Raw genomic sequence first — 25,378 nt, forward strand, 5'->3', positions numbered from 1 at the left:
TTTCGAAGATTGAGAAATAAATCCACTATCAGGAGTATAGAAGGTTGTCAAGAATCGCTTCAGGTGTAAAAGATGTGTAGGAGGAATATAGCACAAAGCATTTAGCGGTAGCATTTTCATGTTCAACTGTCACAGATAACTTAAGTCAAATGTTGAAAATGTACCCAAGCTGTTTTGTTTGTAGACAGTTAACTGTGTGATGACAAAAGTTGTTTAGAAAAAGTCGATGAAACGAAATACGTCTTTTTACCAATAACTTCAGAAGTCCTTGGTAGATTCTTGTTTGTTCTAAAACGACTCAAATAATTTCAAAGATTAATTATGATTCCTGTCTTGAAACTGCATTCCTTTTAAAAGGATGATAACAAACGCTACAACTTGCTGATAAGATTTGCCTTTCAAAGATTTGCACGGTGAGAAAAAAGTAAATATGATAAATGGTCATGTTTTTGTATAGCGCTTTACGTCAAGGACCCGCTCACCCATTCACACACCAGCGTACTCAGACACTGGGGGTGAGGTGGGTTAAGTGTTTTGCCCAAGGACACCACAACAACATTCTTCTGTGGGAGTTGGAGTTACACCACCAACCTGTGGGTCAGTGGATCTGGCTGCTCTACCAATGATTCCAACTGCCAACCTTCAAATCAGTGGACAAACGCTCGACCGCCTGAGCCACTGTGTAAAAAAAAAAGTTTGCTGAAATTCCAGAGCCATCTTATATAAAACTTATTCTATTACTTATTAGTATATGGGTTTAGAATGATAAAAAGCTAGGAGTGTTGCCATAGCACTTAAAAATCCAAAACAAAATACGATATCTTTTGAAAGGTCACCTGCCCTTAAAATGGCTCCTTCGCTGAAACCCATGAATAGATCAGAATGAGTCCATCAGCAGCTCATAGAGGTTTGTGTCTATGGCAACACTTATTGGCTCGATTTGTAAAGGTCTAATTAAGTCATAGTTTTGTAACATAACCACAGCTGTGTAACTCGGTGTTACTTCAAAACATCGTGTTACCTCTAATCTTACTTTACGTTTTGACTTATTTTTTTAAAGCACGGTCACTACACTTCTATTGGGTATTAACTGTTTGCACATTACATATTCAGATCACCATGTTACCTTTTATTGTTTTGAAAAAGCTATATTTGTTTTTGTCGCTCCCTCTTCAAAGCACTACGCGACACAATCTCCGTGGATTCAGCTAACTAAACTGCAGCACATCACATCAGGTTTGTGAAGTTGTAGTGTATTGTTTTGTATGAGGTTTTTGTATGTTTATGGCGAACTGTCTGTGGAATGGGTAACATAGGTTTACGATCAGAGCGTTGGACAGAATCTTACAGCTAATGGTAAGGAGGGTTTGAATAGGGCCTCGGAGATTTCACAAGATTCCTCAAACATGCATCGATGACATATAAAACTTCTTCAGACATGTTTTTGATGAGGATACAACATTATAATATAGTACAAAGCTGCGATTGTTACACACATTGATGTCAAAGTACATGACTACTTGTTACTTTGGGGTCTTAATAGTTTGAAGTCATGTTTTGTTTTGTTTTTTGTTTTTTTTGCCCTGCCTCAAGCGGACAAGCTCAAGTATTATGTCTCTTGGCTGGTTTGGGAACGCCTTGGGGTCCCACTGGAGGTGCTGCAGGAAGTGTCCGGGGTGAGGGAAGTCGGGGAGACCCTGTTTAAACTGCCGCCCCTACGACCCGGCCGTGGATAAGCGGAAAAAGATAGATGGATGGATAGATGGATAAATGATGGATGGTTTGTTTTGCTGTTGTTGTTTTTGACAGTTAATCTAAAAATACTCAGACCATGAACACAAGGTAACTTTTTTTTTTTTCATAATATCACTTTTTTATAATAAGAGTGCACATATACATTTGACCATTCATACATTTAAAAGCACATTGCCTTGTATTTCAAAGCTTGTCCATGTATTCTCCTCTCCTTTCTCCCTCGCCATGATGTCACCACTCTTCAGGGCTCTCTCCATCCTCAAAACAAAAGCCTTATGGGGACACCTAGTGGCTACAAGCAGCACTAGCACCCTTCTCCATATGCAGTATGGACATAAATAAGCCTGTCCTTTGTGCTATCTGCCAAAACCCTTACAAAGCCCGGTCTTCAGCTGAATAGATTTATGGCAGCGCTGTAAACCAAAAAGCAAAGAAAACATCCATAAAAATGTCAAAACAAGTCTGAGGAATGCTTGTGAATGGCAGAAATTACCAACTTTTTTACTGTCACTCGAACGCAACCCATAAACAGGCATATTTCGCCAGGTTGCTACTTGGCTGGAATTCGGACACAAAAGCGGGTTGTAACTAGATTATTAAACCCAAGTTAGCATTAAAATCTATTCGGGTCGCGGCTACGGTCGTAAGTTTTTTTTCCACGTTTTTATAGCCACCGTAAATCCGCTCCATACAGGAACATTAAGGAGCATGTCGTCTTTGCCAAGAACCTATATTTTGTGGATTTTTCTGGCTTTGAAAGAGAAAATAGCTCATAGGGATGGAAAAACAGCCCGGTCGGCACTTGGAAGTTGACTTTTACATATTTACTTTTACAAGGATTACGGTAATCATCGAAAAGGGGCACTAAAGGGCACTTAATTGTGTTACTTGGAGCGGCACAGGAGCACAAAGGGCTTTTCTTGCAGCTGGGTAAATAAGTACAGTATTGTTCAGGAGCTTGGCCCGGGTTCACCGCTGTAGAAATCGGTAAGGCCAGATTCAGAGGTTAGTTAAAAGCCCTGGCCAAAAATGAGATCAATGAAGACTGGGGTTGCACTGGCCAATCGAGTAGTTGCCTATAAAAAAAAAAAAAAAAAAAAAATCGTAGTTGTGTTTTGATCACAACTGGACCATGCTAACTCTAAAACACATCTGAAAACACCTTTTTTATAACAAATCCAGCTGCATGATAATCAAAATGACAAACGATTTCTGATTTTTGTCAATGATAAACTTGGTTCATTAATATTTTCTTACTTCGGTCACCATATTTTGACCTTTATTTGGTAAATTTACAATTTCACTGAATCAAAAAACTTATCACTTGTCCAATCGCTATTATTAGCTGCAGGCCTAATGGAGATACAGTGTAGTACAGTCTAGAAAGACACATTTAGATCAAGTGCTAGGCCTGTCGCAATAACATGTTTTGAAGTTCGATGCATTACTTAAGAATATAGAATATAGATGATAAACGATAATATTGAAACTCATTTATGCCACTGACATGATAACCCGAGAGCAGATTTAAACCACAAAAACTCGTCTAAATCTGCAATATTATTAAAAAACATGAGCTGCAATGAATAAATAGGTGAATGAAACACTTTAGTACTTAGTTTGCATCTGTTAAGAGTCATAGAAGTTGTTGATTCAGTACTACAGTTTTAACGATATACAGTATTGTCAAAATGTGTTTGTTTTTCACTATTCAAGGGCCAGGCCTTTCTGTGTGGAGTTTGCATGTTCTCCTTGTGTCTTGGTGGGTTTCCTCCAGCTTTCCTCAACACAAAACATGCACAACAGGTTAAATCCACCAGCTAAAGTAGTTTTGACTAAGACCTATCTCTCACTGCTCCTGACAGGTTGTCCCAGGTTGAAGGATGGGTCAAATGCAGAGGACAAATTTCTCTCAATAAAGTGTACCTTAACCTTAAATTTGGGAATAGCCGGTTTGCAAAATATGTATCTTTATTCGTATATATAACAACATCATCAGCTTCTGTTTGAAATGTTATCATGTTAGTTAATATGGAACTGGTTGGAGCTTCATATAAAACATCTTAAAACTTTGTACAAGTTTTCAATTGCTCTGAAACTTATCGTCACGTGAGACAAGGAGCATTTGTAATATTGTGTAACATGTTTTCCTAACTAAGACAAGTCATTATCTTTAATCTCCACTTTAATCGTGCCACACTTTGTTATTTGCAGTGTTTTTTTTCCTGTATAGCAACTCACTTTGAACTTTGAAACAAATATTGCAGGTTTGTAGATCTCTTTATGATGATTTATTTACTATGAACATCTTGTAACTATCTCCAGAATATCTTTGTGTACTATTCCATGTACCCGATCGAGTTTGGCTACTGACAACAGACCACGATTTACACCGCCGTCATAAACTCCTTCATTTGTTCTCGCTTTGTATACAATTTTGGCCTCTTTACTCTTGTCTAAGCCATTACATCAACATGTCGGTGTGACTTGAATACAGTACGAGCGATTCTCCGGCTGCTCTATGCTAATTGAAAGCTCTCTCCAGTAAGACGCCTTTAGCAATAGCCTGGGAAGTTCCTCTAAGTCCGGGCTGAAATGTGATGAAATCATACTTGGCAACATTTGTGTGAGAACATTTACTTTGGTTAATCCATTGACTTGGAGTGTAATCCTGTCTGTCAGTGGCATGCTTCCAGTAGCTCGCTTTATCCACTAGAGGGCGACATTCTCCTAGAGTATGAGCATCAACAAAACCAAAGAATATCAAATGGTAGAGGATATGTAATCTATAAAATGGGGTTTATTCCGTAGCCATATATCCCGGGATTATATGTGACCTCTGGCTGCTCCTGTATTTCCTGGGATATAACATATTTCCATTGAGATATGACAGATTTGCAGTATATAAAAGGCTGCACTGTTTTGAGATTGGATGTATTGATTTCAATGAAGGAAATGTATATGGGATAGTAACAATGAAATATGATGTTGTTTTTCGTTCTTTCATGCAAGGTGAGCAGGACATGCCTTTGGATGTTGTAAACCGGAGCGATAAAAACGAACGCTTTTGACCTGGAGTAAATTATATGAAATTGGAAAGGGATTTTTTGTAATAAAACATTACAACATTTAGTATATTGTAACACATGAATGCTACAACTGACATAATATGATGAATGCTGTTGTTGTGTCCTTGGGCAAGACACTTTCCCCATTCGTCCCTGGTGTCTGCGTACACTGGTGTATGAATGTGTGTGTGAATGTGTGAGTGGTTCCTTGATGTAAAGTGCTTTGAGTGACTTGAAGGTGGAAAAGCGCTATATAAAAACGCAACCAGTTACCATTTATCAGATGCAAAACAAGTGCAATTCAGGAATGTTGAAAATTTTGAATTTAAGAAGCAAAATAAAAGTGAGTTTTGTTGTTAAGTGTCCTTGCTTCTGTTGAAATTCAGGAAATTCTGCACCAAAGCTACTGAACAATGTATTCAAAGCTTGCTACCGTGTTATAACTTTGTTCCCTCATCCAAAACATGCCTTAAGAAGTTTCACTGTTATCCATGCACGTGTGAGTAATTTCGCCATCTTATTCAAACCCTCTTTACGGTCAGCTGGAAGATTTTGTGCAATCCTCCGCCTACAAACCTACGTCCACCATGCTCCCACACGACCATGCTCTCCATAAATATACCATGCTCTCCATAAATATACAGAAACATGATACAAAACTGCACACAACAACTTAAAACTCGATGCGACGTGCAGTAGTTACATTAGTTTGATTGTGTTGTGATAGTGTTCTGAAGGGAGAGTGACTTAGCGCGGGGAGCAAAAGGAGGTGGGACTCAGAGTGTCAAAAAACTAAAGTGAAAGTTATAAAACATGGAGGCTAACACTCGAAAAATGGATGGCAGGAAGCAGTGATGTGGTTGTGGATGAGGCCTTTCCAGTAGAGGGTAACCGGTTCAACTTCTGCCTGGACCTGTTGTTGGACTGTAACTGGAAGGGCATTTAGTGCATAAAAGAATCTACCTAATCGGCACGCAAAAATAAAATAAAAATCAATGCTTTAAACTAGATTAGCTGAAACCCCATAGCATATTCTCGTTGCCTATAGCTGCCTTAGCTGCTTCCAGGCTAAATGATATTACACCGCAGTGGAGCCTAATTGACCAGGCTTAGATGGTAATGCTATTCATCTGGGCTAAATTACTAGAGGGCCGGTGGTTGCCTAGTACCCTTAAGAGATCCACCAAGGACTTTAAATAGATTCTCCTGGTTGCTTCCTCGTTGTAAAACCCGGGACAGCACTGCGGGTTATCACGTTAAGTGCATTTACTATATTTACTGTACACAGAGTAGTACAGCTCCCTCCGCTTCGCTAGCCTTTTCGGTGGCACTCAATAATCTCTTCATTAGCCCAACCACCCTATCCCGGCGACCCTCCCCTGCCAGGACGTCCCGCGGCTGGGGCTTTTTGCCTAATCAAAGGGACCCGGCTCCGATCTGCCCGGCTAAGCAAACATCGGGGGGAAACGCACAATGCAGGTTTCACGTTCATAAATAAAACATGGGTACCGGGCAGGCGCGGTGGAGGGGAGTGTAACGCGAGCTGCCGTAGAGATGGGTGGAGGAGAGGGTGTGGGGTTTTTATGGTGGGGGGGGCTTTGGCACACATTATGCCAGGTCATGTGCTGGAGTAAAAGAAAGCAGCAGTGGCGAGGCGAGTGTTGCAGTTTAGCCGGGGCCTCGTAGCGATTCATTAAAATACTATGGGGGAAACATGTGTGTTTTGTATGAAGCAGCAAAGCATTATGGGGTGTCATGAAAGAGCAACAGACTGCATGGCGTTTTAAGATTGGACTGTTAGTGCGAATAACGGTATCGGTGGCATTAGTATCGAGACATGTCTTGATATGTTGGGACACTTTGCTTTTTTTTTTACTTTTTTAATTCAAAATACAAGACCAAAGAAGCCATTTATACTCCACTGAAGAAAATACAGGCCCTGGCATGGATTTGGAAATACTATATAGTGAGTATTGTCCACAACAGTGAGATACACATTGGTATCGACTGAAAAGTATCCATATTGGACCTTCCCTAGTTTTTACGATATTACAATGCTACCTGATTTGGTAATTAAATATGTCTTTTTGGACTTTTGAACATTGGTCTTGATCAGCTTAAAATCATGTATTTGTAAAACAAGCGAATTAATCTTAGGGTTGTTTGTGTGTACTACAAAACCCTGGTTGACCCATATTACGCAAAAAATTGACTCATTTGAACTTTAAGCCAAGTTATAATGTTGCTACGACATCAAAAACATACCTGGAGTTGTGTTTTGCTTCATTCACACGTGTCTGAGTAACACTTATTAGTCCGTCTACATCTCGAAACCTCAAAATGCTTTGTTTCACTTTGTGATGTCATGATGAGGTCGTTTTCAAATTAACAGCTACATTTTACTTTTAGTTTAGTCGAGATTGGCAATTCCAGGACTGAAATAATCCAAATGATTCTAGTGAAGGTGTGTGGAGTTTAAAAACACAGCGGAGCACTTCCTGTATTACCACATGATGACATCACAAGGTGGAACAGAGTGTTTTCTGTTTAAGAGAAGAACTGTTAAAAATGTGTGAATGAAACAAAACACAACTCCGGGTCTGTTTGTGACGAGGAAACAACATTATAACATAGATCAGAAAATAGCATAATATCGTCCCTTTAACGTAACTTGGAATTCATTAAAAGGTTGTAATTTTTAATGTTTTTATGAAGTCAGCTAGAAAAACTAAACTTTGCATTTAGAAATAATTACAACACATTTGATTTCTTTGGGTTCTTTAGCATCAGTTAGCTAGCGTGCTCACTTCCTTGATTAATGAGCCACACAGCTGATAAAGATTCTATTATTGCTTAGACAATTCACCTTTGCAAATTAAAGATAACAGAACCTATTGAAATGAAATGTCAATCAAAACATTGCAATGTTTCGAGCCAAGCCGGGAACAATGAACACCAATTAAAATGATAAAAGTATTTAGTGAGGATGTTTTGCAAGGTAGGCTTTAGGAAACAAGGAGATAGGATTTAGGAGGTAAAGCGCGTCCTAGCTGCGTTCCCTTGGGGCTCCATCAATTCAATTACCGTGAAGGACCACTACATTACCGCTAGCTCCGTGTTAGCCGTGAGCGCTATGGCAATAATACACACACCCCAGGAATATGCTAAATTGTAAGAGTAGCCCATTTATCATAGGGGCCATTGGACACCCCTGTCTAGTACCCCCAAAAAACACCACCCACGCAAACGCATCGTGGGGGTGTGGAGATGCGATTTGGTGGGTCAATGTGGCCACGGGACGTCCTGTATAGAGAAGATAAGGGGTGACACCTGAGTCCCTCCCCTGATGCTGTCACCGGGGTCCAATACAGCTGTCAACAAACTCCGTAGGGACAGTGCAGAGAGCTACAGGGGCCCTCGTAGGACAAAAAGAGCTGCTCACCCGAGTCGCTCATCAAAACAAGGTGGGAGTTCATTCAAAGATGGTTTAGGGTTTTGAGGGCGATTTAATCTGATGAGCATGATAGATTTATAATGACTTCAGCTGTCAAAAGTTTCCGAGTGAAGCTTTAAAGCAAAAATGAAGCTACATTTAACAGAATATAACATGCAATTTCGCTTTTATAAAATTTCAAATTCACCGAAGCGAGAAGAACTTGACTCTAAATGTCTTAAACAAATTTATAATAATTTTTTTTTTCCCATAATCCATTTTTTTGGCGTCTTTAAATGCCCACTCCCACATCACCGCTTATTCATAACAGCGATGAGTATGAAAACATATCTATCTCCATGGAAACGAGCGTGTTGCGCCACTGGGTCAGGTATTTTCGAACACCTATGAAAGAAATGCTAGCTAGATCAGTTTAATGTCATACTGCGGAACATTCCAGGTGAAGCAATACACCCCCGCCCCCTCCTCCACACACATACCACCACCGCTACCAGAAAAAGTTACAAATTACACTTTTGAATACAATTTGATGAAAATATGTGATGGAATATCACGTGCAATTTCCCAGTTATTTCACTTGAAGCAGGTCTCCAACATTTGAACCCAAAACGACTTGCCTCCAGATGTCTTAACAATTTTCTCTCCACAGTTTAGCACCATAATATATCTTTTTGGCGTCCTTAAGTGCCCCCCCCCTTCACCCTCCCACCACCCCGCATTCATAACCGGTGATGAATACGAAATGTGTAAGTACATCCGTGACTCTAATCTCGCAGACAGCAGCGTTATCCCGGGTTCTTTATGATGAGAAGGAGCCGGTTGTTGGACTTGGCTCGGGGGCCCACTTCACCCCTCTGTGCCAGCCGTAGCGGTACTTGGCAGCGGCGTCTTATCTCCACTCCATTTTCAACATGAAATACTGCGCAGAGATCAGATGTGAATACAATTAGGAGACGCTCAAGTGTTCATTTTTTATCGCGCGCTCATATCTGTGGGGGTACGGCTGGAGTTATACCCGTGGAAATATTAAAATATAAAAGGGAATTTAATATAAAACTGTAATTACCAAGAGAACAGCTATTACACTAGGTAGAATAAAACATCACTTCTTCATTTGAATGTAAAATATGTGTGCAGAATGTCACTTTTCTAGTTGGAATATTCCATTCAATTTAAATTATTTTTGTAAAGCCCAAAATAACAACAGCAGTTGCCTCTTGGGGCTGGACATGAGAACTGATTTAACCAACAGAAAGTAAGAAAATCAACAATGAAAGAGAAACAGACAAGCAAATTAATCAAAAGAAAACAAGCAAATGGATAAGACCCTCCTTCTTGGCAAGGAAAACTCAAAAAAACCCAGTGGGAAAAAGAGAAACCTCGAGCAGAACCACAGTGAAGGAGAGATCCACTCCCATGAACAGACAGCTGCAGATGTGTCCAGGACTAATGTGCATCCATTTACAGATAGAGTTCAAGGCTATAGGCACTATAGATCACACTCAACTGAGGGACAGAGAGGGGCCCAACCTACGGCAGGACGGGAGCCACCACAGCCAGTCACTGATCAAGGCATAATGTTGCACAGTATGGCATTAAACATATCTAAATGGTAAATGGTCGCATTTTTATGTCCACCTTCAGGTCACTCAAAGCTCTTTACTTCAAGGAACTCAACCATTCACACACCAGTGCACACAGACACTGAGGCGAGGTGGGTTAAGTGTCTTGCCCAAGGACACAACAACAGAATTCATCTGTGGGAGCTGGAATCGCACCAACAACCTGTGGGTCTGACCTCTCAACCAAGATGTTTATGTCGAGATAAATGTCGATCAGTGGACAAGACTGTACCAATGGAGCTACTGTCTACCTCAGATGACACAGAGACAGAAGATGACACCACCAAGCCTAAATACAGGTCAGATCTATGTAGAGGCGATCCTACTCACTGTAAGAATGCATGTTTTTAAATGTATTTTTAGTGATAAAAACACTAAATAAATGAAAGCTAAATCATTCCATATTTTTGCAGATTTGAACTTCTCCACAAAGTTGTCCAAAAGTATTCAAAATCACCTAAAATGACTACGGGGACTTCTCAAAACTCCAAAAATTCAAGTCTAGTTACTGTGTATTCATGTTTAGACAGCTGCCTCCCTCAGAAGCCTCGCTGTTTAAATGCCTTTTAAATAGGAGCACCCCAAGCCTCTTTACAAGCCCACATGTGCAGCCGCGGTGGTGAAAGGAAAACCGACACACTTCCACAGGAGGGTGGCATCAAACGACCAGCGCACACAGGCAGAGAGAGAGGGGGAGAAAGAAAAAGAAAGAGAAAGAGAGAGGGAGAGGGCAGGTCCACCACGCCTTGGGTAGAGTGTGAGGAACTCCAAAACCTACTAAAGATATCCAAAATCTACAGAGAGTGAATCTACATAGTACTGCTGTGAATATGAGGAGTAATGAAAAGCATTCGTTGTTTGATGTATAGTAGTAGTAGTAGTAGTAGTTGTAGTAGTTGTAGTAGTTGTGTATGGTGCCAGGTTATAGCAAAAATACCAATTTCCACCTGTCGTCCCTGGATGGGCTGATGTTTAAGTAAGAATAACAGTTTGGTGTAGGTGGATGAAAGACCTGTAAACTTATGGTACATACATCTACTACAACACATCTCGCCCCTCAAATACACCATTTCTAAAAACATTCATTTCACGCACACGCATTCACAACCATATCAAGATGCACAAACACTTTTTTTTCCCATACACATTCACTAATGGGGGTAAACTTCTTTGTTACATGCGCAAACTTTTGAAAACTTGTGCATGTTTTAATCTCATTTGGCTTTAACTATTCCACTGACTCAGAGAAAACTGATTTAGTGAAAGAGTAGTAGTAGTAGTAGTAGTAGTAGTAGTAGTAGTAGTAGTAGTAGTAGTAGTAGTAGTAGTAGTGGTATAAATTAGCAAGTAGAAGTTATAGCATTAGTATAGCAGATGTAGTAGTTGTTTAAAGCTGCACTGTGTTTCTGGTTGAGGGTTTGCTAAGCTGCTGGTCTCCATAGTGCTGCTATTGCTTTGCCTGGAATGTTCCACAGTTCGGCATTAAGCTTATCTAGTCCAATGAGGTTCGTCTGGTCTTTCGATAATTTATTTTAATAGTTTATTTTTTCAGACCAAGGTTTAGTTTGTTTTCATACCTGACAGTTTCGACTGCTAACTAGTCTTCAGACAGGACTTTAAATCGGGACGAGGGGGCCTTTTTACTGTCAGACACCTGGGAAACTGTCCTGAAAGAGTCGGACTGCAGGTGGCGCTGCTGTCCTGCCTCCACTGGTAGAAAAAGACAGCGCCAAAACCTGTTTTAAATCAGCTGACCGGACACATCACAGAAACATCATGTGACCACTCTGAGGAAGAGCGCTAGTGAGCAGATGTGAAAACAAACTAAACCTTTGTCTGAGAAAAGAATCTGTCTGGAATATTCCGCAGTTTTATCTCCATGGTGATAGACACGTTTCATTTATTTTAACAAAGGAATGACATCTCCGTGAGACAAGTATGCTGCACCTTTAAACACACATCACATTCAATCAAATGCGAAGTATTTATTGCAAATTCGATAACTGCCACTACTATAACTGCTTCCTTACTAATACTTTGCCTAGTACTTCATACTTTTAGCTTATACAACAACTGGTCGTACTGCTATAACTCTGACTACGACTACTACTTTCAATAATGACAAATACTATGCAACTACTGTTTTGCAACTTTGAACGCTACATCCACCATCTTGCTACTGTTGGTCAAAATGCCTAACCGTGCTAACCATGCTACTGCCGTTATTACCGCTCTCTTTTATATACATTGTTTATATTTTTGCATAGTAATAATGAACTATACTTTATGACGCCCAGCCATCTAACTCCTCCAGTGTTCCGTGTGGCTTCTTGTGAATGAAAGTATGCGAGAACGTGCCATACGCGGTCGCACGGTGTAACATTGATCCATATACACTTGATTAGAAACATGCCCTCTGTGATGGCGGTTGATGTAAGGTACAATTATGGTAGTTTACTCAGGCAGACGCTCGGGATCGTGGTAATAGTTTGTGGAAAAAGGAGCGTCAAACACGATTTAGTTGGTAATTATTGTTTTGGATCTGGGCGTGATGGAAGTTCAGATATGCCCACACAAGTCGAAGCGGGGTGAAATTGGGTGCTTTTATATTGCTTTTGGCCACGCTACGGAGACTGCAAATGTTCAAATACTGGATTTACTGTTAAGATGTTTGGTCATGGTTAATCCAGCCAAGTCTTCCCTCACTGCAGCGGTGAATGTAGAAATATACGCTTTTATACAGAAAGGCGCTGTGTCTGATTTTTACTGTCTTAAAATGTGAAAAACAGATCAAGTTCGCGATGAGTTTATATGCGTTTTTCACAACTTTCAGAGCCCAGTTTGCTGTCACAGTCACGGTTGCATGCTAACAACTTGCAAGCTAACAACTCGATGCTGACAACTCGCACTCACAACTCGATGCTAACAACTCGCACGCTAAAAACTTGATGTTAACAACTTGCATGGTAACAAATCACACGCTAACAACTCGCACACCAACAATATGATGCTAACTTGCGCACGAACAACTCGATGCTAACAACTCATACGCTAACAACTAACGCACTAACTCTACGCTAACAACATGCACGCTAATAACGCGATGTCAACAGCTCACATGCTAACAACTCAATGCTAACAACGCTAACAACTTGATGTCAACAACTCGCATGCTAACAACTCGCACACTAACAACTTGCACGGCAACAACTCGCACATTAGCAACTCGCACGCTAACAACTAACACCTCACACTAACAACGCCCACTTACAACTCGATGCTAACAACATGCGGGCTAACAACTTGATATTAACAACTCTCACGCTAACAACTCGCTAATGCGTATTTTCCAATTTTCAGACAACATAACGCTTTATAATACAGGCAGAACACAGCAAACATGACCTTGACCTTTTGACCTTATACAAAATATCTGTACTGGGGCAGGTAAATTTTGCTCAAATACAGGGAAAAATTGAATTTGTCAGGTACGTTTGAGGTTTGAGGTACGTACAACGTTATCAAAAGTGTAAAAAAGTATTATTGACTTAAAAGTGTTGAAACGTTTAGAAATGGTTGAAGTAGTTGTAGTAACATAAGTAGTAGCAGCACTATGCAATAACATGTTTGAATAGCCTATGATAAATTGTTTATATTTTTTATATTTTTGCAAGTTTACATGAAAGTATCTATTGTATGTATTTATAGTCATTTGAATATTTCCATTAAAAAAACAAAACTAAAATACAGCAGCCTTAGAGGGTCAAAAGTCAAAATTTTAAAGAGAAACTTGATAATATGTCCTTAATTTGAATAAACAAATCCAATTAGACAAAACTAAATGGCCTGTGACAACTGAAACCAAACAGTGTCTTATCAAGTCAAAACTAGAGCCAGTGTCTGTTCTTTGGGCCCGTGCTTCAACGCGACACACCTTTGTAAAAACAGAATAGCTGGAACATGATAGTAGCTGGTAGGGGCCTAATGAATTTGTGCTTGAGTGATCAGAGGAGAGAGAGGACAGACGCACACTGCCTGCCAACTGTCAATCAAACACACCGGCACTCAGCGGCTTAACAGAGCGTGAATATGGAAATTAAGCACAGAGTCAACACGGCACCATATTCATAATTGACCTCCGGAGAACCCGCTTTATACAGTATTTAGCTGTGAAGTACTGAAAGATTGAGAGTTTGAGAGCTAATGAGGCATAGATCTGTATTTCAGTGAACTTATGAACAGTGAAAAATATATAAAATAAACACACTGAATAAAAAAAAATACTGTATTTCAATTAAAGTTGCACCATGTAACTCTTCTAGCGGAGGGTACGCCAATCACATGCAAAGTATTTATTGCAAATTCAGTAACTACCACTACTGCTACTGTTATTAATACTTCGGTTACCACTTTTTACTTTTACCTAATACGACAATTTGTAGTACTGCTATAGCTCCGACTACTGCCTAGTAAAAAAATAAGTATAAAAATAAGTAAAAAAATCTATAATGACAACTACTACGCAACTACTGTATTGTAACTTTGAATACTACATCCACCATCTTGCTGCTTTTTCCTACTGCTACTACTTTTACAATCATACTACTACTACTACTATTATTACTGCAGCCTTTTATATATATATTGGTTATATAATAGTAAAGTACTGAAAGATTTTGAGTTTTAGGAAAAAATAAAATAAAATAAACACATTGAATTAAAACAAAACAAAACACTGTATTTGAATTAAAGTTGCACTATGTAACATTTCTAGTGCAGAGTGTGCCACCTGCTTGTTTCCATGGAGATGTGCCGGTGACGTTCTACAATATGGCGTTGAAGTTATGAAGTTACATTGCATTTATTCAGTTGCAAGTTTAAACATGCGTTCTTACTGTGAGCGGGGTCGCCTCTCCACGGAGCTGACCTGTAACTTGGCCAGCTGACGTCACCTCCTTGTGTCCAACAGTAACATCTCCACGGAGACAAGTCACAAAAAGACAAAGCACTAAAACTTGGCTGTAGTTGCTGTAGTTCATTTATGATCCACTGAGGGTTTGAGGAAAAAAAACACGTGGCCCCATTTTAATCCAATCAAAACAGTTTAATTACACAAACACTATCAAACCCAAACTACTTCCTCCATTTCGCAGACCCCGCCCACTCCACTCTCACAACAAATTACCTCGCGTTTCTAAGTGTCTGTGGCTTGTGTGAATGTGCATGTTTTGTTGGAGCGAGTAACCACACCACAGGAGCGCTCGTGAAGCAGCGGTCCCCGGTCCCCAGCTGTTAATACTGTTATTTACACAGCGCTTGTGTATGGAAGCCAGAGCAGGGCCAGTACAATCGCGCCAGTGTGATTTAGCGCCTAGTAAAAATGCCATTCTTCTCACTACTGATGCTATAGAAATGGAGTTAGCTCATTTTAGTGGAGTGAAGTTCCAGAAAGAAGTAGGTCTGAAAACCAACAAAAGGCTTACACTGGTTATTTGACTGGATTTGCATATATAATTAAGACAAATTGCTACTGGCTGCTGGTCCATGACTTGTCAACGATGAGAGTAAAGGCTCAGTAATTCAAAGAAACGATGGATTACAAGCAACAATTAGCAATAGCACGTTTTAATAATAACCTTGTTGTATAAAATAGGTTAAAGCACACGTGTTATGCAAACCTTTTAACCACACTATAGTTGTTTCCCTTCAGAATTTACTCACCCGGAGTTGTATTAAGAGTGATTCATGGATACTTTAATGACAAAAAAAAGAGTGATTCATAGATGTTTGAGCTATCTTTAAGCTTATTTTCGAGACACCATATTGCCGATCAAGCCCCGTTTTCACCACCACCAGCACACGGTTACTGCTCTGTACTTACTTCGTTCTCCAATAATAATTCGTTCTCCGATAATACATGTATGATTCGGCAGTGTTGTGTAGCCATTTTGGTACGAATTTTTAAAAATCTGCTTCTTCGCTAGCGTTATCTTATAGCTATTCTTCGAAGTAGCTGACTCTTTGTTGTGATGACGTTTACAGTGACGTCAGCTCCCATTGCACACGTAGTTTTATGAAGTCGTTTAAGATGAATATTATGATTTAAAATGTGTAAATTACAGCATAATGATTCACGGGTTTCATAGATTATAACTACATAGCAGACACAACCGCAATAAGTCTTCTTTAAGAAATATAAACTGTTCAAAGTAAACAACACAATGCTGTTCATGATAGTAGTCACGTTAACTTGATTTATAAAACGGCCTGTACCGTAGCCAGTGTAGTACTCATTCTCAGCGGATCCTCAGAGCAAAAGGAACCAATGTACAACTGTTTAGCTTTGATATACAAGACGCTAATGGATGTAGCATGCTAAAACTGCGCTGCACTTTGGAGGGTCCCATGGCATCTCCTCTCGATCAAGTGGGGATGGGCATAGGGAGCAGACCGGGGGTATCCTAGTCTACTTAACTTCACTTCGCTAGCACTACCATTATCTCTTCAACGCAGCAGCCTCTTTTCTCACTTCTATTGCCGACGCTAAGAATGCCAGCGAGAGAGAGTGGCAAGGGGGGAATCCGGCAGGCGATAATCCCAATTTCGAATGGAGCTTAGTGCGATCCCCCTCCCAACTGTGCTTTTATTCTCGGGTACACCCCCCTCCAAACCTACCCATCCTCCTGTCTGGCATAGATAACTCATCCTCCTCTCGCAAGTCCTAGCATGCGCCGGGCTAATGCGCTAACGTTAAAGAGTAATAATTAGCACGTCGGGTAGCTGGGGGTAGAGGAGGACGTTGTAGGTTTGACAGGCCCGGTGAGGTCAGGGGTTGATGTTACAGGAGGAGGCGCTGACAGGCCGACAAGCATAGGCATAAATTCAATTACTTTATATACACACGTGCCCCGGGGTAGTAAGCCATGGCGCGCCGCAAATTGAAAACAAAGTAGGTTTTGAAAATATTGATCTAAAGAAGTGTGGGATGGCAGTCTGCTATGGTGACTCAGACTGTTTTTGAGGTAATTTCAGAACAGGAAAATATCAAAACCACTCTTTTACAAAAAAATGTTATGGGCATGAGAGCTGGTCAAAAATTGCACTTTAGTTAAATTTCACCAGGATAGCGGAGTACAAACTAGCAAGCTATAGCCTAGGTTAATAGTGCTATGGCCAGTATCCAGTATGTCGATGAAAAATGCTAAACAAAAATGCACAGACTGTATATAAGAAGTGGATTAAGGGAGTGTGACGTCACCCATAGCTCATCAAGGCTAGCAGTTATAAAGGTGAATTTAGAGCCGAGTTCCATATTTGGATTTCGTACCGCAAGTATCATAGCAACCAAAGAGCCAATCTGGAGTGAGTAATGCCCCTTATCGTACTGCTGGTTTAGCATGGAGCGGGCACTTAGCAACGCTGTCAATCAAACCCGTTGCTAACTCTAGCGGTAGCAACCTCGGGGAAGGAAGATGCCTGATTTGTCTGTTATTAATGTTCATATCTTGATTTATGGACACAATAGCAAAATTAAAATACCTGGATCATGTAGCGCAGGTTAATATGAACATTTTAAGACCAAAATAACAGGCTTATGGTAAGAGGGGCAACAGTTTCAATAGAAAGTGAATTGGAGTCAGAATCAATGGAGCCGGATGCGCGCCAATGTTCACTTCCTATTTGGAATGCGGTGGCTAGCAGGTTAGCTATGTCCATTTATATATACGGTCTGTGGAAAAACGTTAAAATTGTGCGTGTGATTTCCTCATCCTTGGCTTGCTAGCATATTAGCATGGGGAAATGACTTCAAAACTCCTCATTTTTCATTCAAACGTAATATATTTATCTACATTGGATAAAACTACTTCTAATTACACCTCAAACTTCTTAAAGCAAAAAAGTCAACATACAACCAAGACCAACTTAACTCAAGGAAACAAGCTAAATAAATGTAATTACGCCAATGCTAGCTAACCTAATTCACTTGATAATTAGATGAACATATCCTATAAACAAGCTAATGCCAGTTTTCTACTTAAAACATGTAGATGGTATGCGGATTTTGTGGTTTATTTAAGTACCCGTGCCATTTATATTACTGTGAATGGGCGCCAATTTAAAACATACAGTATGTTTTTGTCTGTGAATAAAGCTAGCACAGCAAACGGGAAACTGTTCGACCTGTGTATGTGATGCTAGCCGCTGATATGAGGGCTTTCCAGAGGTTGTACGCATTCCATTCCTCCATAGATATAGTGTGAAAATCAGGCCCCAGGAGGGAAAGGAGCGGTTGATTAGAGCCCTGAGTGGGAAAATGAGTTAGGCATGACTATCAACAGGGGAAAGTTACTAGATGACGATGATAGCCAGTATTATGAAAGGAGCCCGAGACTTAGCCTATGTTATTTTGTGCTAACTGCAAATATACAAATGCAAAAACTGGCTATGTGCAGTCATTAAGCTTCTTGGCCAGTGTGATTCGGTTTTTGAAACGTCTTGAATTCCAGTCAAATTAGATTTTAAAGTCAGAATAACCTCAATTTCTGTACAGGTTTTGGGATTATTAAAGGAACTGTATATATTTTTTATTTAAATTCTATAAATATGACCTGTCTATGTCCTCTGAGGTAAACATATTCAAATCAAATATAGCTTTTACTGATAACAAGTCTAATGCTGATTATTCTTAATTACAAAAACACTGGATACGACAGCAAATGTAATGGTTTGGTATTCTGGTTCTCAAGATGATTATCCAACTAACTAATTTAACTAAGTAACTAACCAACAAACAATCAGAAAGCAGAATGAGCCTCACGAGTCTCTCATTTCTGTTGCCAGTTTCAATGCTGAAATCTCTCTGACCTGAGTCGCCATGCCCAGTATCTGCAGCCTCAGTGAGTGAATTCTGGAGGTTCTGAGCTTTCAAATGAGATATGTACATATACTGAGAATGGCTATTGTGATTACAGTAACTTTTTTTAAGATGTAAGAGCATAGACTACATACCATTTCTTTAACAATACCATTGCAAAAAAGACATAATAACTCTGTTTGCTACCAAAGTAACTGCTTTTAATTAACAGTTTTTTATTTTTATCAAGGGAAAATTGCTACGCTCACTGCCAAAGTTAGCATAATCAATCAGCGCTTCCTTATTTTAGTCTATTCTTGAATCACAAGTTATACAGTCTTTAGCGTAACAATACTGTCAGTAGACGCGTGGTCATGCCTTACCGTTTAGCTCTACCAATTATACACTAATTGCATCAAGCTAATATGACAACCATATCAAACAGATTTCAAAAACTGTGTCCAGATGCCTGCCTCTGAAACTTCCTCTGCATATCTATCTTTCAGTCCATTACAATCTGCAATCTGAAGGTTACGGCTCAATCCGTATTGACACCAAGAAGCTGTAGCTAACGCCTCCAGCTAACTATGTTCTACTCCCCAACCTCCGGGGGCGCTGTTCTCTGTTTGACCCTCAGACTTGACCTTCTCCACTGTTCTTCACTGTGGGGGAAACGCAAGAAGAAAAATAAGCATTGCCCCTTCAGGGATCAATAAAGAATACGGTGTGAACGCTTTAAACTAGCGCTGGTTTGGCTGCTTTAGGCCCACAGCCATCACTGGGGCATGCTGGTAATTGCGTTTTTGAGAGCTACAGTCAGCTGCTCTGATCGCATGTACACCCAAACAGAAGCGCACCTGATATCAATGTGTCTTTTCATGCAACATAACAAAAGACAATACACCGACATTCCTAAAACTAAAACTGCATGATATGAGATCTCAATAGATTCAAATTGATCTCACTCATACTTTGGAATTAAACAAACAAAAAAAATCAGTTTGGTATTAAAACATCAGCCAGTACAACAAGCACATAATTTAACCATAAAACCTTGTAAATTATCATAGACTGTTTACAATGGAGTCACAGCAAGACCTTTGTCAAATATTGTAAAACTCTATGTAGTAAGTCTTATCTTTCAGACTCGTCTTCTCAATTATTCTGGACACTTTATAATGTGAACTTTGAACAGAATCCTATTGTTAAAAGGCATCGTTCAGCCCTAATATGTAGTACGTGCCATCAAAATATTGTCTTTTGTCAATAAAATATACATAAAATAATGATGAACTGAATTTTTTTTTTATAAACTTGTGTGGGGAAAAAACAGTACATTGGAGAGCGATGCAGTTGCCTAGTCTTCTTGTAGCTAGGCCTGTCACAAAAATCACTACATCCACTCATCGTTCAATATATGAAGCTGGAACAGTATATCTTTGAGGGTCAGTATTGATCATGTGAACATTTATTTTGCACTACTGGAAATTTTGTAGTTATTTTTTTGCCTATGTGATAAGATTGAAGCCATGAAAGTTTGAATTAATAACTTATTTGATTTATTACAGATGCAAACTAAGTACTATAGCATTTAAATATGTGGTTTTATTGCAGCTCGTGATTTTTTTAACGATATTGTACATTTTGAATGTTTTTTGCGGTTTAAATCTGCTCTTGGGTTATTACGTCAGTGGTATAAATGAGTTTTGATATTATTGTTTATCATGTATATTTTACTTAAGCAATATCAAACTTCAAAATTTGTTATCGTGACTTACATGTAGCTTGAAACAGCTCTGAACCAAATGCACTTTTGCCTTCAATATTTTTAGTTTAACCTTTTGGAATTTTCTAAGCAGGGTTACCGCAGCGTTCTTTCTTTAACCTGCTAAGACAATGTTGCGATTCATCCCGGCACATGCCCTGGCCTCTGACTAAGCAGAACAACAATCGCGTCAGTGTGGTGCCAGCAGCGAGCTAACCCGAGCGTGACTAACACACTGGCTGCGGTATCCCGAACTGCGTGCTGATTACAAGCCCCATACTTTACCATTGTCTCTTCACTCTTGCTCCTTGCCACTTCCCTCTGTAGTCGAGCCACGGCCAACTTTTCCCTAAACAAAGACAAGAAAAAGAACTGTGTGTCAACATGTCATCAAAGAAGTTTTTTAAGATAGCATCAACTCCCTGTAAACATAGCTTGGAGTTTGGACTAAAATAGCACAATGAGAAAAGAAAAAGGGGGCATTAGGGCATCCTTGTTCTAGCCAGGACTAAACAAAGAATTCCACGTGAGGAGGAGGGCATTCCGGGATTTAATGGGATAAATCTTGGCACACTGGCACGGATAACAAAGAGCCAGAGAGCGCAGAGGTCTCCTGGGGTGCAGCTATACAGCCAGAAAGCAACAAATCTTATGGACAAGAAAGAGAAATGGCTCCCAGATGCATAGCCACTCACTAAAACTACCGCCTGGATTCAAGTGGAGTTTCTTAAAGGGGAGTTCTTTCATGAAATGCCAGTGCAACAATAACTCTAAGCAGTTTTTAAAGAATTCCCAAAAGTTGCACCAAACAATATTTTTTGTGGGTGGGTTTATCTGTCAATCGTGGACGTAAAAAAGTGTTACAAAGTTCACCGAAGGACGTTTTACTATTTAAGCCCAATTGATCCAAGTATAATTAATGACCGATGTACCTGGAACTATATACTTGTGTTGTACTAGTTAATGATGGTGAGGTCCAAAAATATGGCTGCTGTGTCTTGTCTGCATCTGTCGGCGTTTTATTGTTTGATAATCAGGTATTGCGTATTAGCATGCTAGTTGTTAGTTTTACTCCAGTCTGTTGTGAAACGTGCTGATAAACTCATCTCTGTGAATAATTAGGATGTTCAGAATGCAATGTAACTGAGGAATAACTTTGGACCACTGCAAATCTAATTTAAAATAAACTAGTCCTGCCTTTTTAGCCTTTTTAAAACAGTAAAAAATCAGGCATTATTTCATTATATTTCAGAAAAATCACCAAAATTTCCAGTACGTTTTAGCAATTCCTGTAGAAGTTTGCTTATCTTAACATTCTTACCAAACATGCAACCTCAAAAGTGTAAACTGTCTCCGAAGCTAAAGTTCAACAACTAACAGAGATTCACTCCAAATTCGTGACATGAATACCAATGTTATTCTCTTCAGACATTTAATAACAACAACACGTAGACACGGCCTTCTAGCATGGAACCCCCCCTCCAGCTAATCTCCAAAAATAACCTCATGACTAACTGCTTTTCAGACGGTATTGTTCTATTGGCTTACTTGTCGCCTACAGCCTTGTGATTAAGTCGCAGCTGGGGGGAATCGTTGGATGACTCCACTGTCTGGACTTTGCTGATCTAGACTTTGCTGATCTCGACTTGTCTGGTTTGGAATAACCTAACTCCTCTTCCTAACGTGATACGACCTAAGTATACAGTAGGGATTGTCAAAGTGGTACACGTTGGTGGACGAGGTGACAAATCTGGCAGGAAGTAGGTGTGTAGCTAGCAGGTAATGCGTTCATTGACTGAGGTGTGGGCGCCTGCATTCATGAAGGTGTTGTTTGCTAATAAAAAAATGGGAGCAGTTAAAAGTGTAGCAGTTACGGTACTTGACTAAAGGTTGTTGTACATATGCATTCTTTGGACATGACACATTGAGTGGCCTTTTGTACTAGGGGCCTAAATAGCCTTGTTGTGTGTAGTGTTAGCGAATTAGCCATCGGTGAGTAATTGGGTTTTTATTTGTTTGAAAATACAGATCATACTTACAGGTTTCTTTTCAAATCTATTACTGTACTTACATGGCCTCACATAGAAGGGATTGCTTGATTGACATCTCTAGATTAGTACAAAACAAGGAAAACAATAGCGCTAGCCAGTATGCAAATAGGTGTGAGAGCAACCATTAGGGGCCTGAATGATTATGCAAAATGTGACTCAAGTATGGTTCACACTTCACCCAGCCAACAAACAAAAACGGTTTACAAATAGGTGTGTTAGTTTCAGATAGCTGCTTTCTTCAGTTCTGGTCAGATTGCTGGTGGAAATATCTAAGATGAGCAGCGAAACGTCTTCACTCAAATAACTTTTTGTCCAGTTGACAGAATAGATTTTTTCTTTTACTTGACTTGAACTGTGAAAATGTGCCTGTCTTACGCAGGGAAACAAAGCCCGTATGTGCTCTTTTGAGAGATAGTCCAACAACCAACCCCTGACGTTTCTGTAATCCAAACAATTCCTGCGCTGTGTTGGTCAGAACAAGTCAGATGAAGGTGCACGTACTTTAAAAACACAGAGGAGCATTTGTTGGATATCACAGCATGACATAGCTTGGCCGTAGCATCCATGATTTCTCAAACGCAACGCATGAAAATTGAACATTGCAAGTTGACAAGCTACAAAGTGAATTTAGCGTAATATTCACCATTTAAAGTACATAGTTTTCCACGTATTTGAGATAAAAAATGTCTTCCTTGAGTATAGACCGTGACGGAAAAACTCTGAAAGTTGCAAGAAGAGCTTATAACCTTAACGCCGAGAATAATTAGGATGCTCGGAACGCTAGGAATAACTTCAGACCAGCTATGAACTAGTCCTCTTTTTCGCATTTTAAGACAGTAAAAATCACGTACACAAAGAACACAATCTTAACCTTACTCTTTAAAGAAGTATAGAGTGAGATTACGCGACCTTGCTAACTTCGCATACCTTTCCTCACTTGTTCTATGTTTTAGTATGACGTACCCACCCAGACACACTTTTGCTACTACACCGTTAGCCCGCTCTCCAAACATGTCAGCACCTCTGCTCCAAATCCCCATTTGACATCACAACATTACCACACCGCTAGCAGTAGGGTTAGCCTTCTGGAAGCCCTCAACGCTCATTCTGTTTGGTTACTCGACACTAGCTTGGCATTCCTCTTGTCTGTGTTATGGCTGTGCGCTGGCTTGTAAGGGGTTAAATTTCCGAACCACTTTAGCATGTTCGAGCCTGGAGAAAAAATCATCGTCGAATATAGACCAATTTGTTATTACAGCAATTGAGAAGCAGTAGTCGACTAGCCTTCAGGACGCTAAGTGATGACATACAGTTGAATGCATGTGCTAGCAATTTGGGGTACGTAATGTATTTTTTATTTTCAAATTAATAAAAGATTCCCAAATTCCTCCCAGCTGTGTAAACTAGCGCAATAGTCCCAAGATGTTGTGTCAAAGTTTATCGCTAGCAAACAATCGTAGCGCTGTACTCGCAAATGGCAGAAAATGCATTATGATGACAAATGTTGGATCGCTGAACTCAACAGCATAATTGCAATATAAACTAAAATGAGTTGTTTAATGGAGGGCTAATTAACATTCATTAGAACTTGGCTTGTATCGGTGTTTCCATCTGATAGCGTCGCACTGTTTACATTGTCCATTAGCCGAATGAGTAATTTTACTTTGTCTAATTAGAAAAATATGAAACCTCTCGTCATTACAAACAATAATGAAAACGAATGGAGGATTTCACAGCTTCTAAATGAACACCGCAAATGGCTATTGAGTAGAATAATGTGTGCGCATAGGCTGTATAGATAAACGGACGTACCTAACCTGATAGCCGCCGCGTTCTGAATAGGAAGTGAGCATGGGCGCTGGGTCCAATTCACTTTACATTAGAAAACTGTTGCCCCTCTTTTCGTATCTGCTGCATTTTGGTATTAAAATGTTCATATTGACCCACTCTACATGATCCTGGTATTTTTATTTCGCTATTTTATCAGCGAGTCAAGATATGAACATTAATAATAGACAAATCAAGCGCCTTCTTTCCCCGAGGTCGCTCCCACTAGTGTTAGCAACAGCTTGATTGACAGCGTTTCTAAGCGTCCACCTCCTGCTAAACGAGCCGTGAGGGCAGGGAGGGGCGTTAACTTCAGCAACTTGCCTCCAGATTGGCTCTTTGGTTGCTATGATACTCACGGTCAGCATTCCTAATATGTAAGTCCTATAACTGCTAGCCTCGATAAACTTCATTGGACTGGAGCTGAACGCTACTGGTGACGTGAATATAAAAGTTTGAAAATTATTAAGGATTTCATATTGTCATCACAGGTACATCCAAAAGAAAATTGGAATTAGATTGAACAGAATACATAAACACAGACTGCACTACATAATAGGGCTGCAAGATTAATCGTAAAGAAATTGAAATAGTTTGAATAGACGCAGCACGTAGCTAATTTCTTCCACAAACAACAAAACCTCGTCTTATTCTGCATAAAATCTGATAACCCTGTAGTTTAGATCTGTACAAACACGGTCTGAAATGTGATTTTTGTATTACTTTGTCAGTTCATATTTCAGTCTTTTCGTCAATACTTCTGGACACGGACATAATCCTATTACTTAAACCTAAAAATCCACAACCTATTTCCTCACCTTGCCTTCAAACTGCCATATTCTACCTTCTAGCTTTCGAGCGATCCTGTTTACAATCCATCCACACTTGAACAAACAAAATCTCGTCCGTTCTTTCTGCTGTCAGCTAAATCCACCATTCGTTCCCGCGCGCTGACAGGTGACTGTGTTTTCATTTCTTTGGC

At 39.8% G+C, this 25,378-nt stretch overlaps 1 protein-coding gene across 3 annotated transcripts in view; it reads right to left on the minus strand.

Annotated features, from left to right (window-relative positions):
• LOC117382474 (nck-associated protein 5-like) overlaps positions 1-25,378 on the minus strand; it is a 229,866-nt gene that overhangs the window by 93,424 nt on the left and 111,064 nt on the right. For all 3 annotated transcript variants that reach the window (XM_055227102.1, XM_033979660.2, XM_055227109.1), the window contains one exon: positions 20,804-20,867. In XM_055227102.1, the coding sequence (XP_055083077.1) occupies positions 20,804-20,867 (64 nt within the window). The remainder of the gene's footprint in view (positions 1-20,803; positions 20,868-25,378) is intronic.

Source organism: Periophthalmus magnuspinnatus, chromosome 2 (genome assembly GCF_009829125.3).
Source record: "Periophthalmus magnuspinnatus isolate fPerMag1 chromosome 2, fPerMag1.2.pri, whole genome shotgun sequence".
Taxonomy (NCBI): domain Eukaryota; kingdom Metazoa; phylum Chordata; class Actinopteri; order Gobiiformes; family Gobiidae; genus Periophthalmus; species Periophthalmus magnuspinnatus.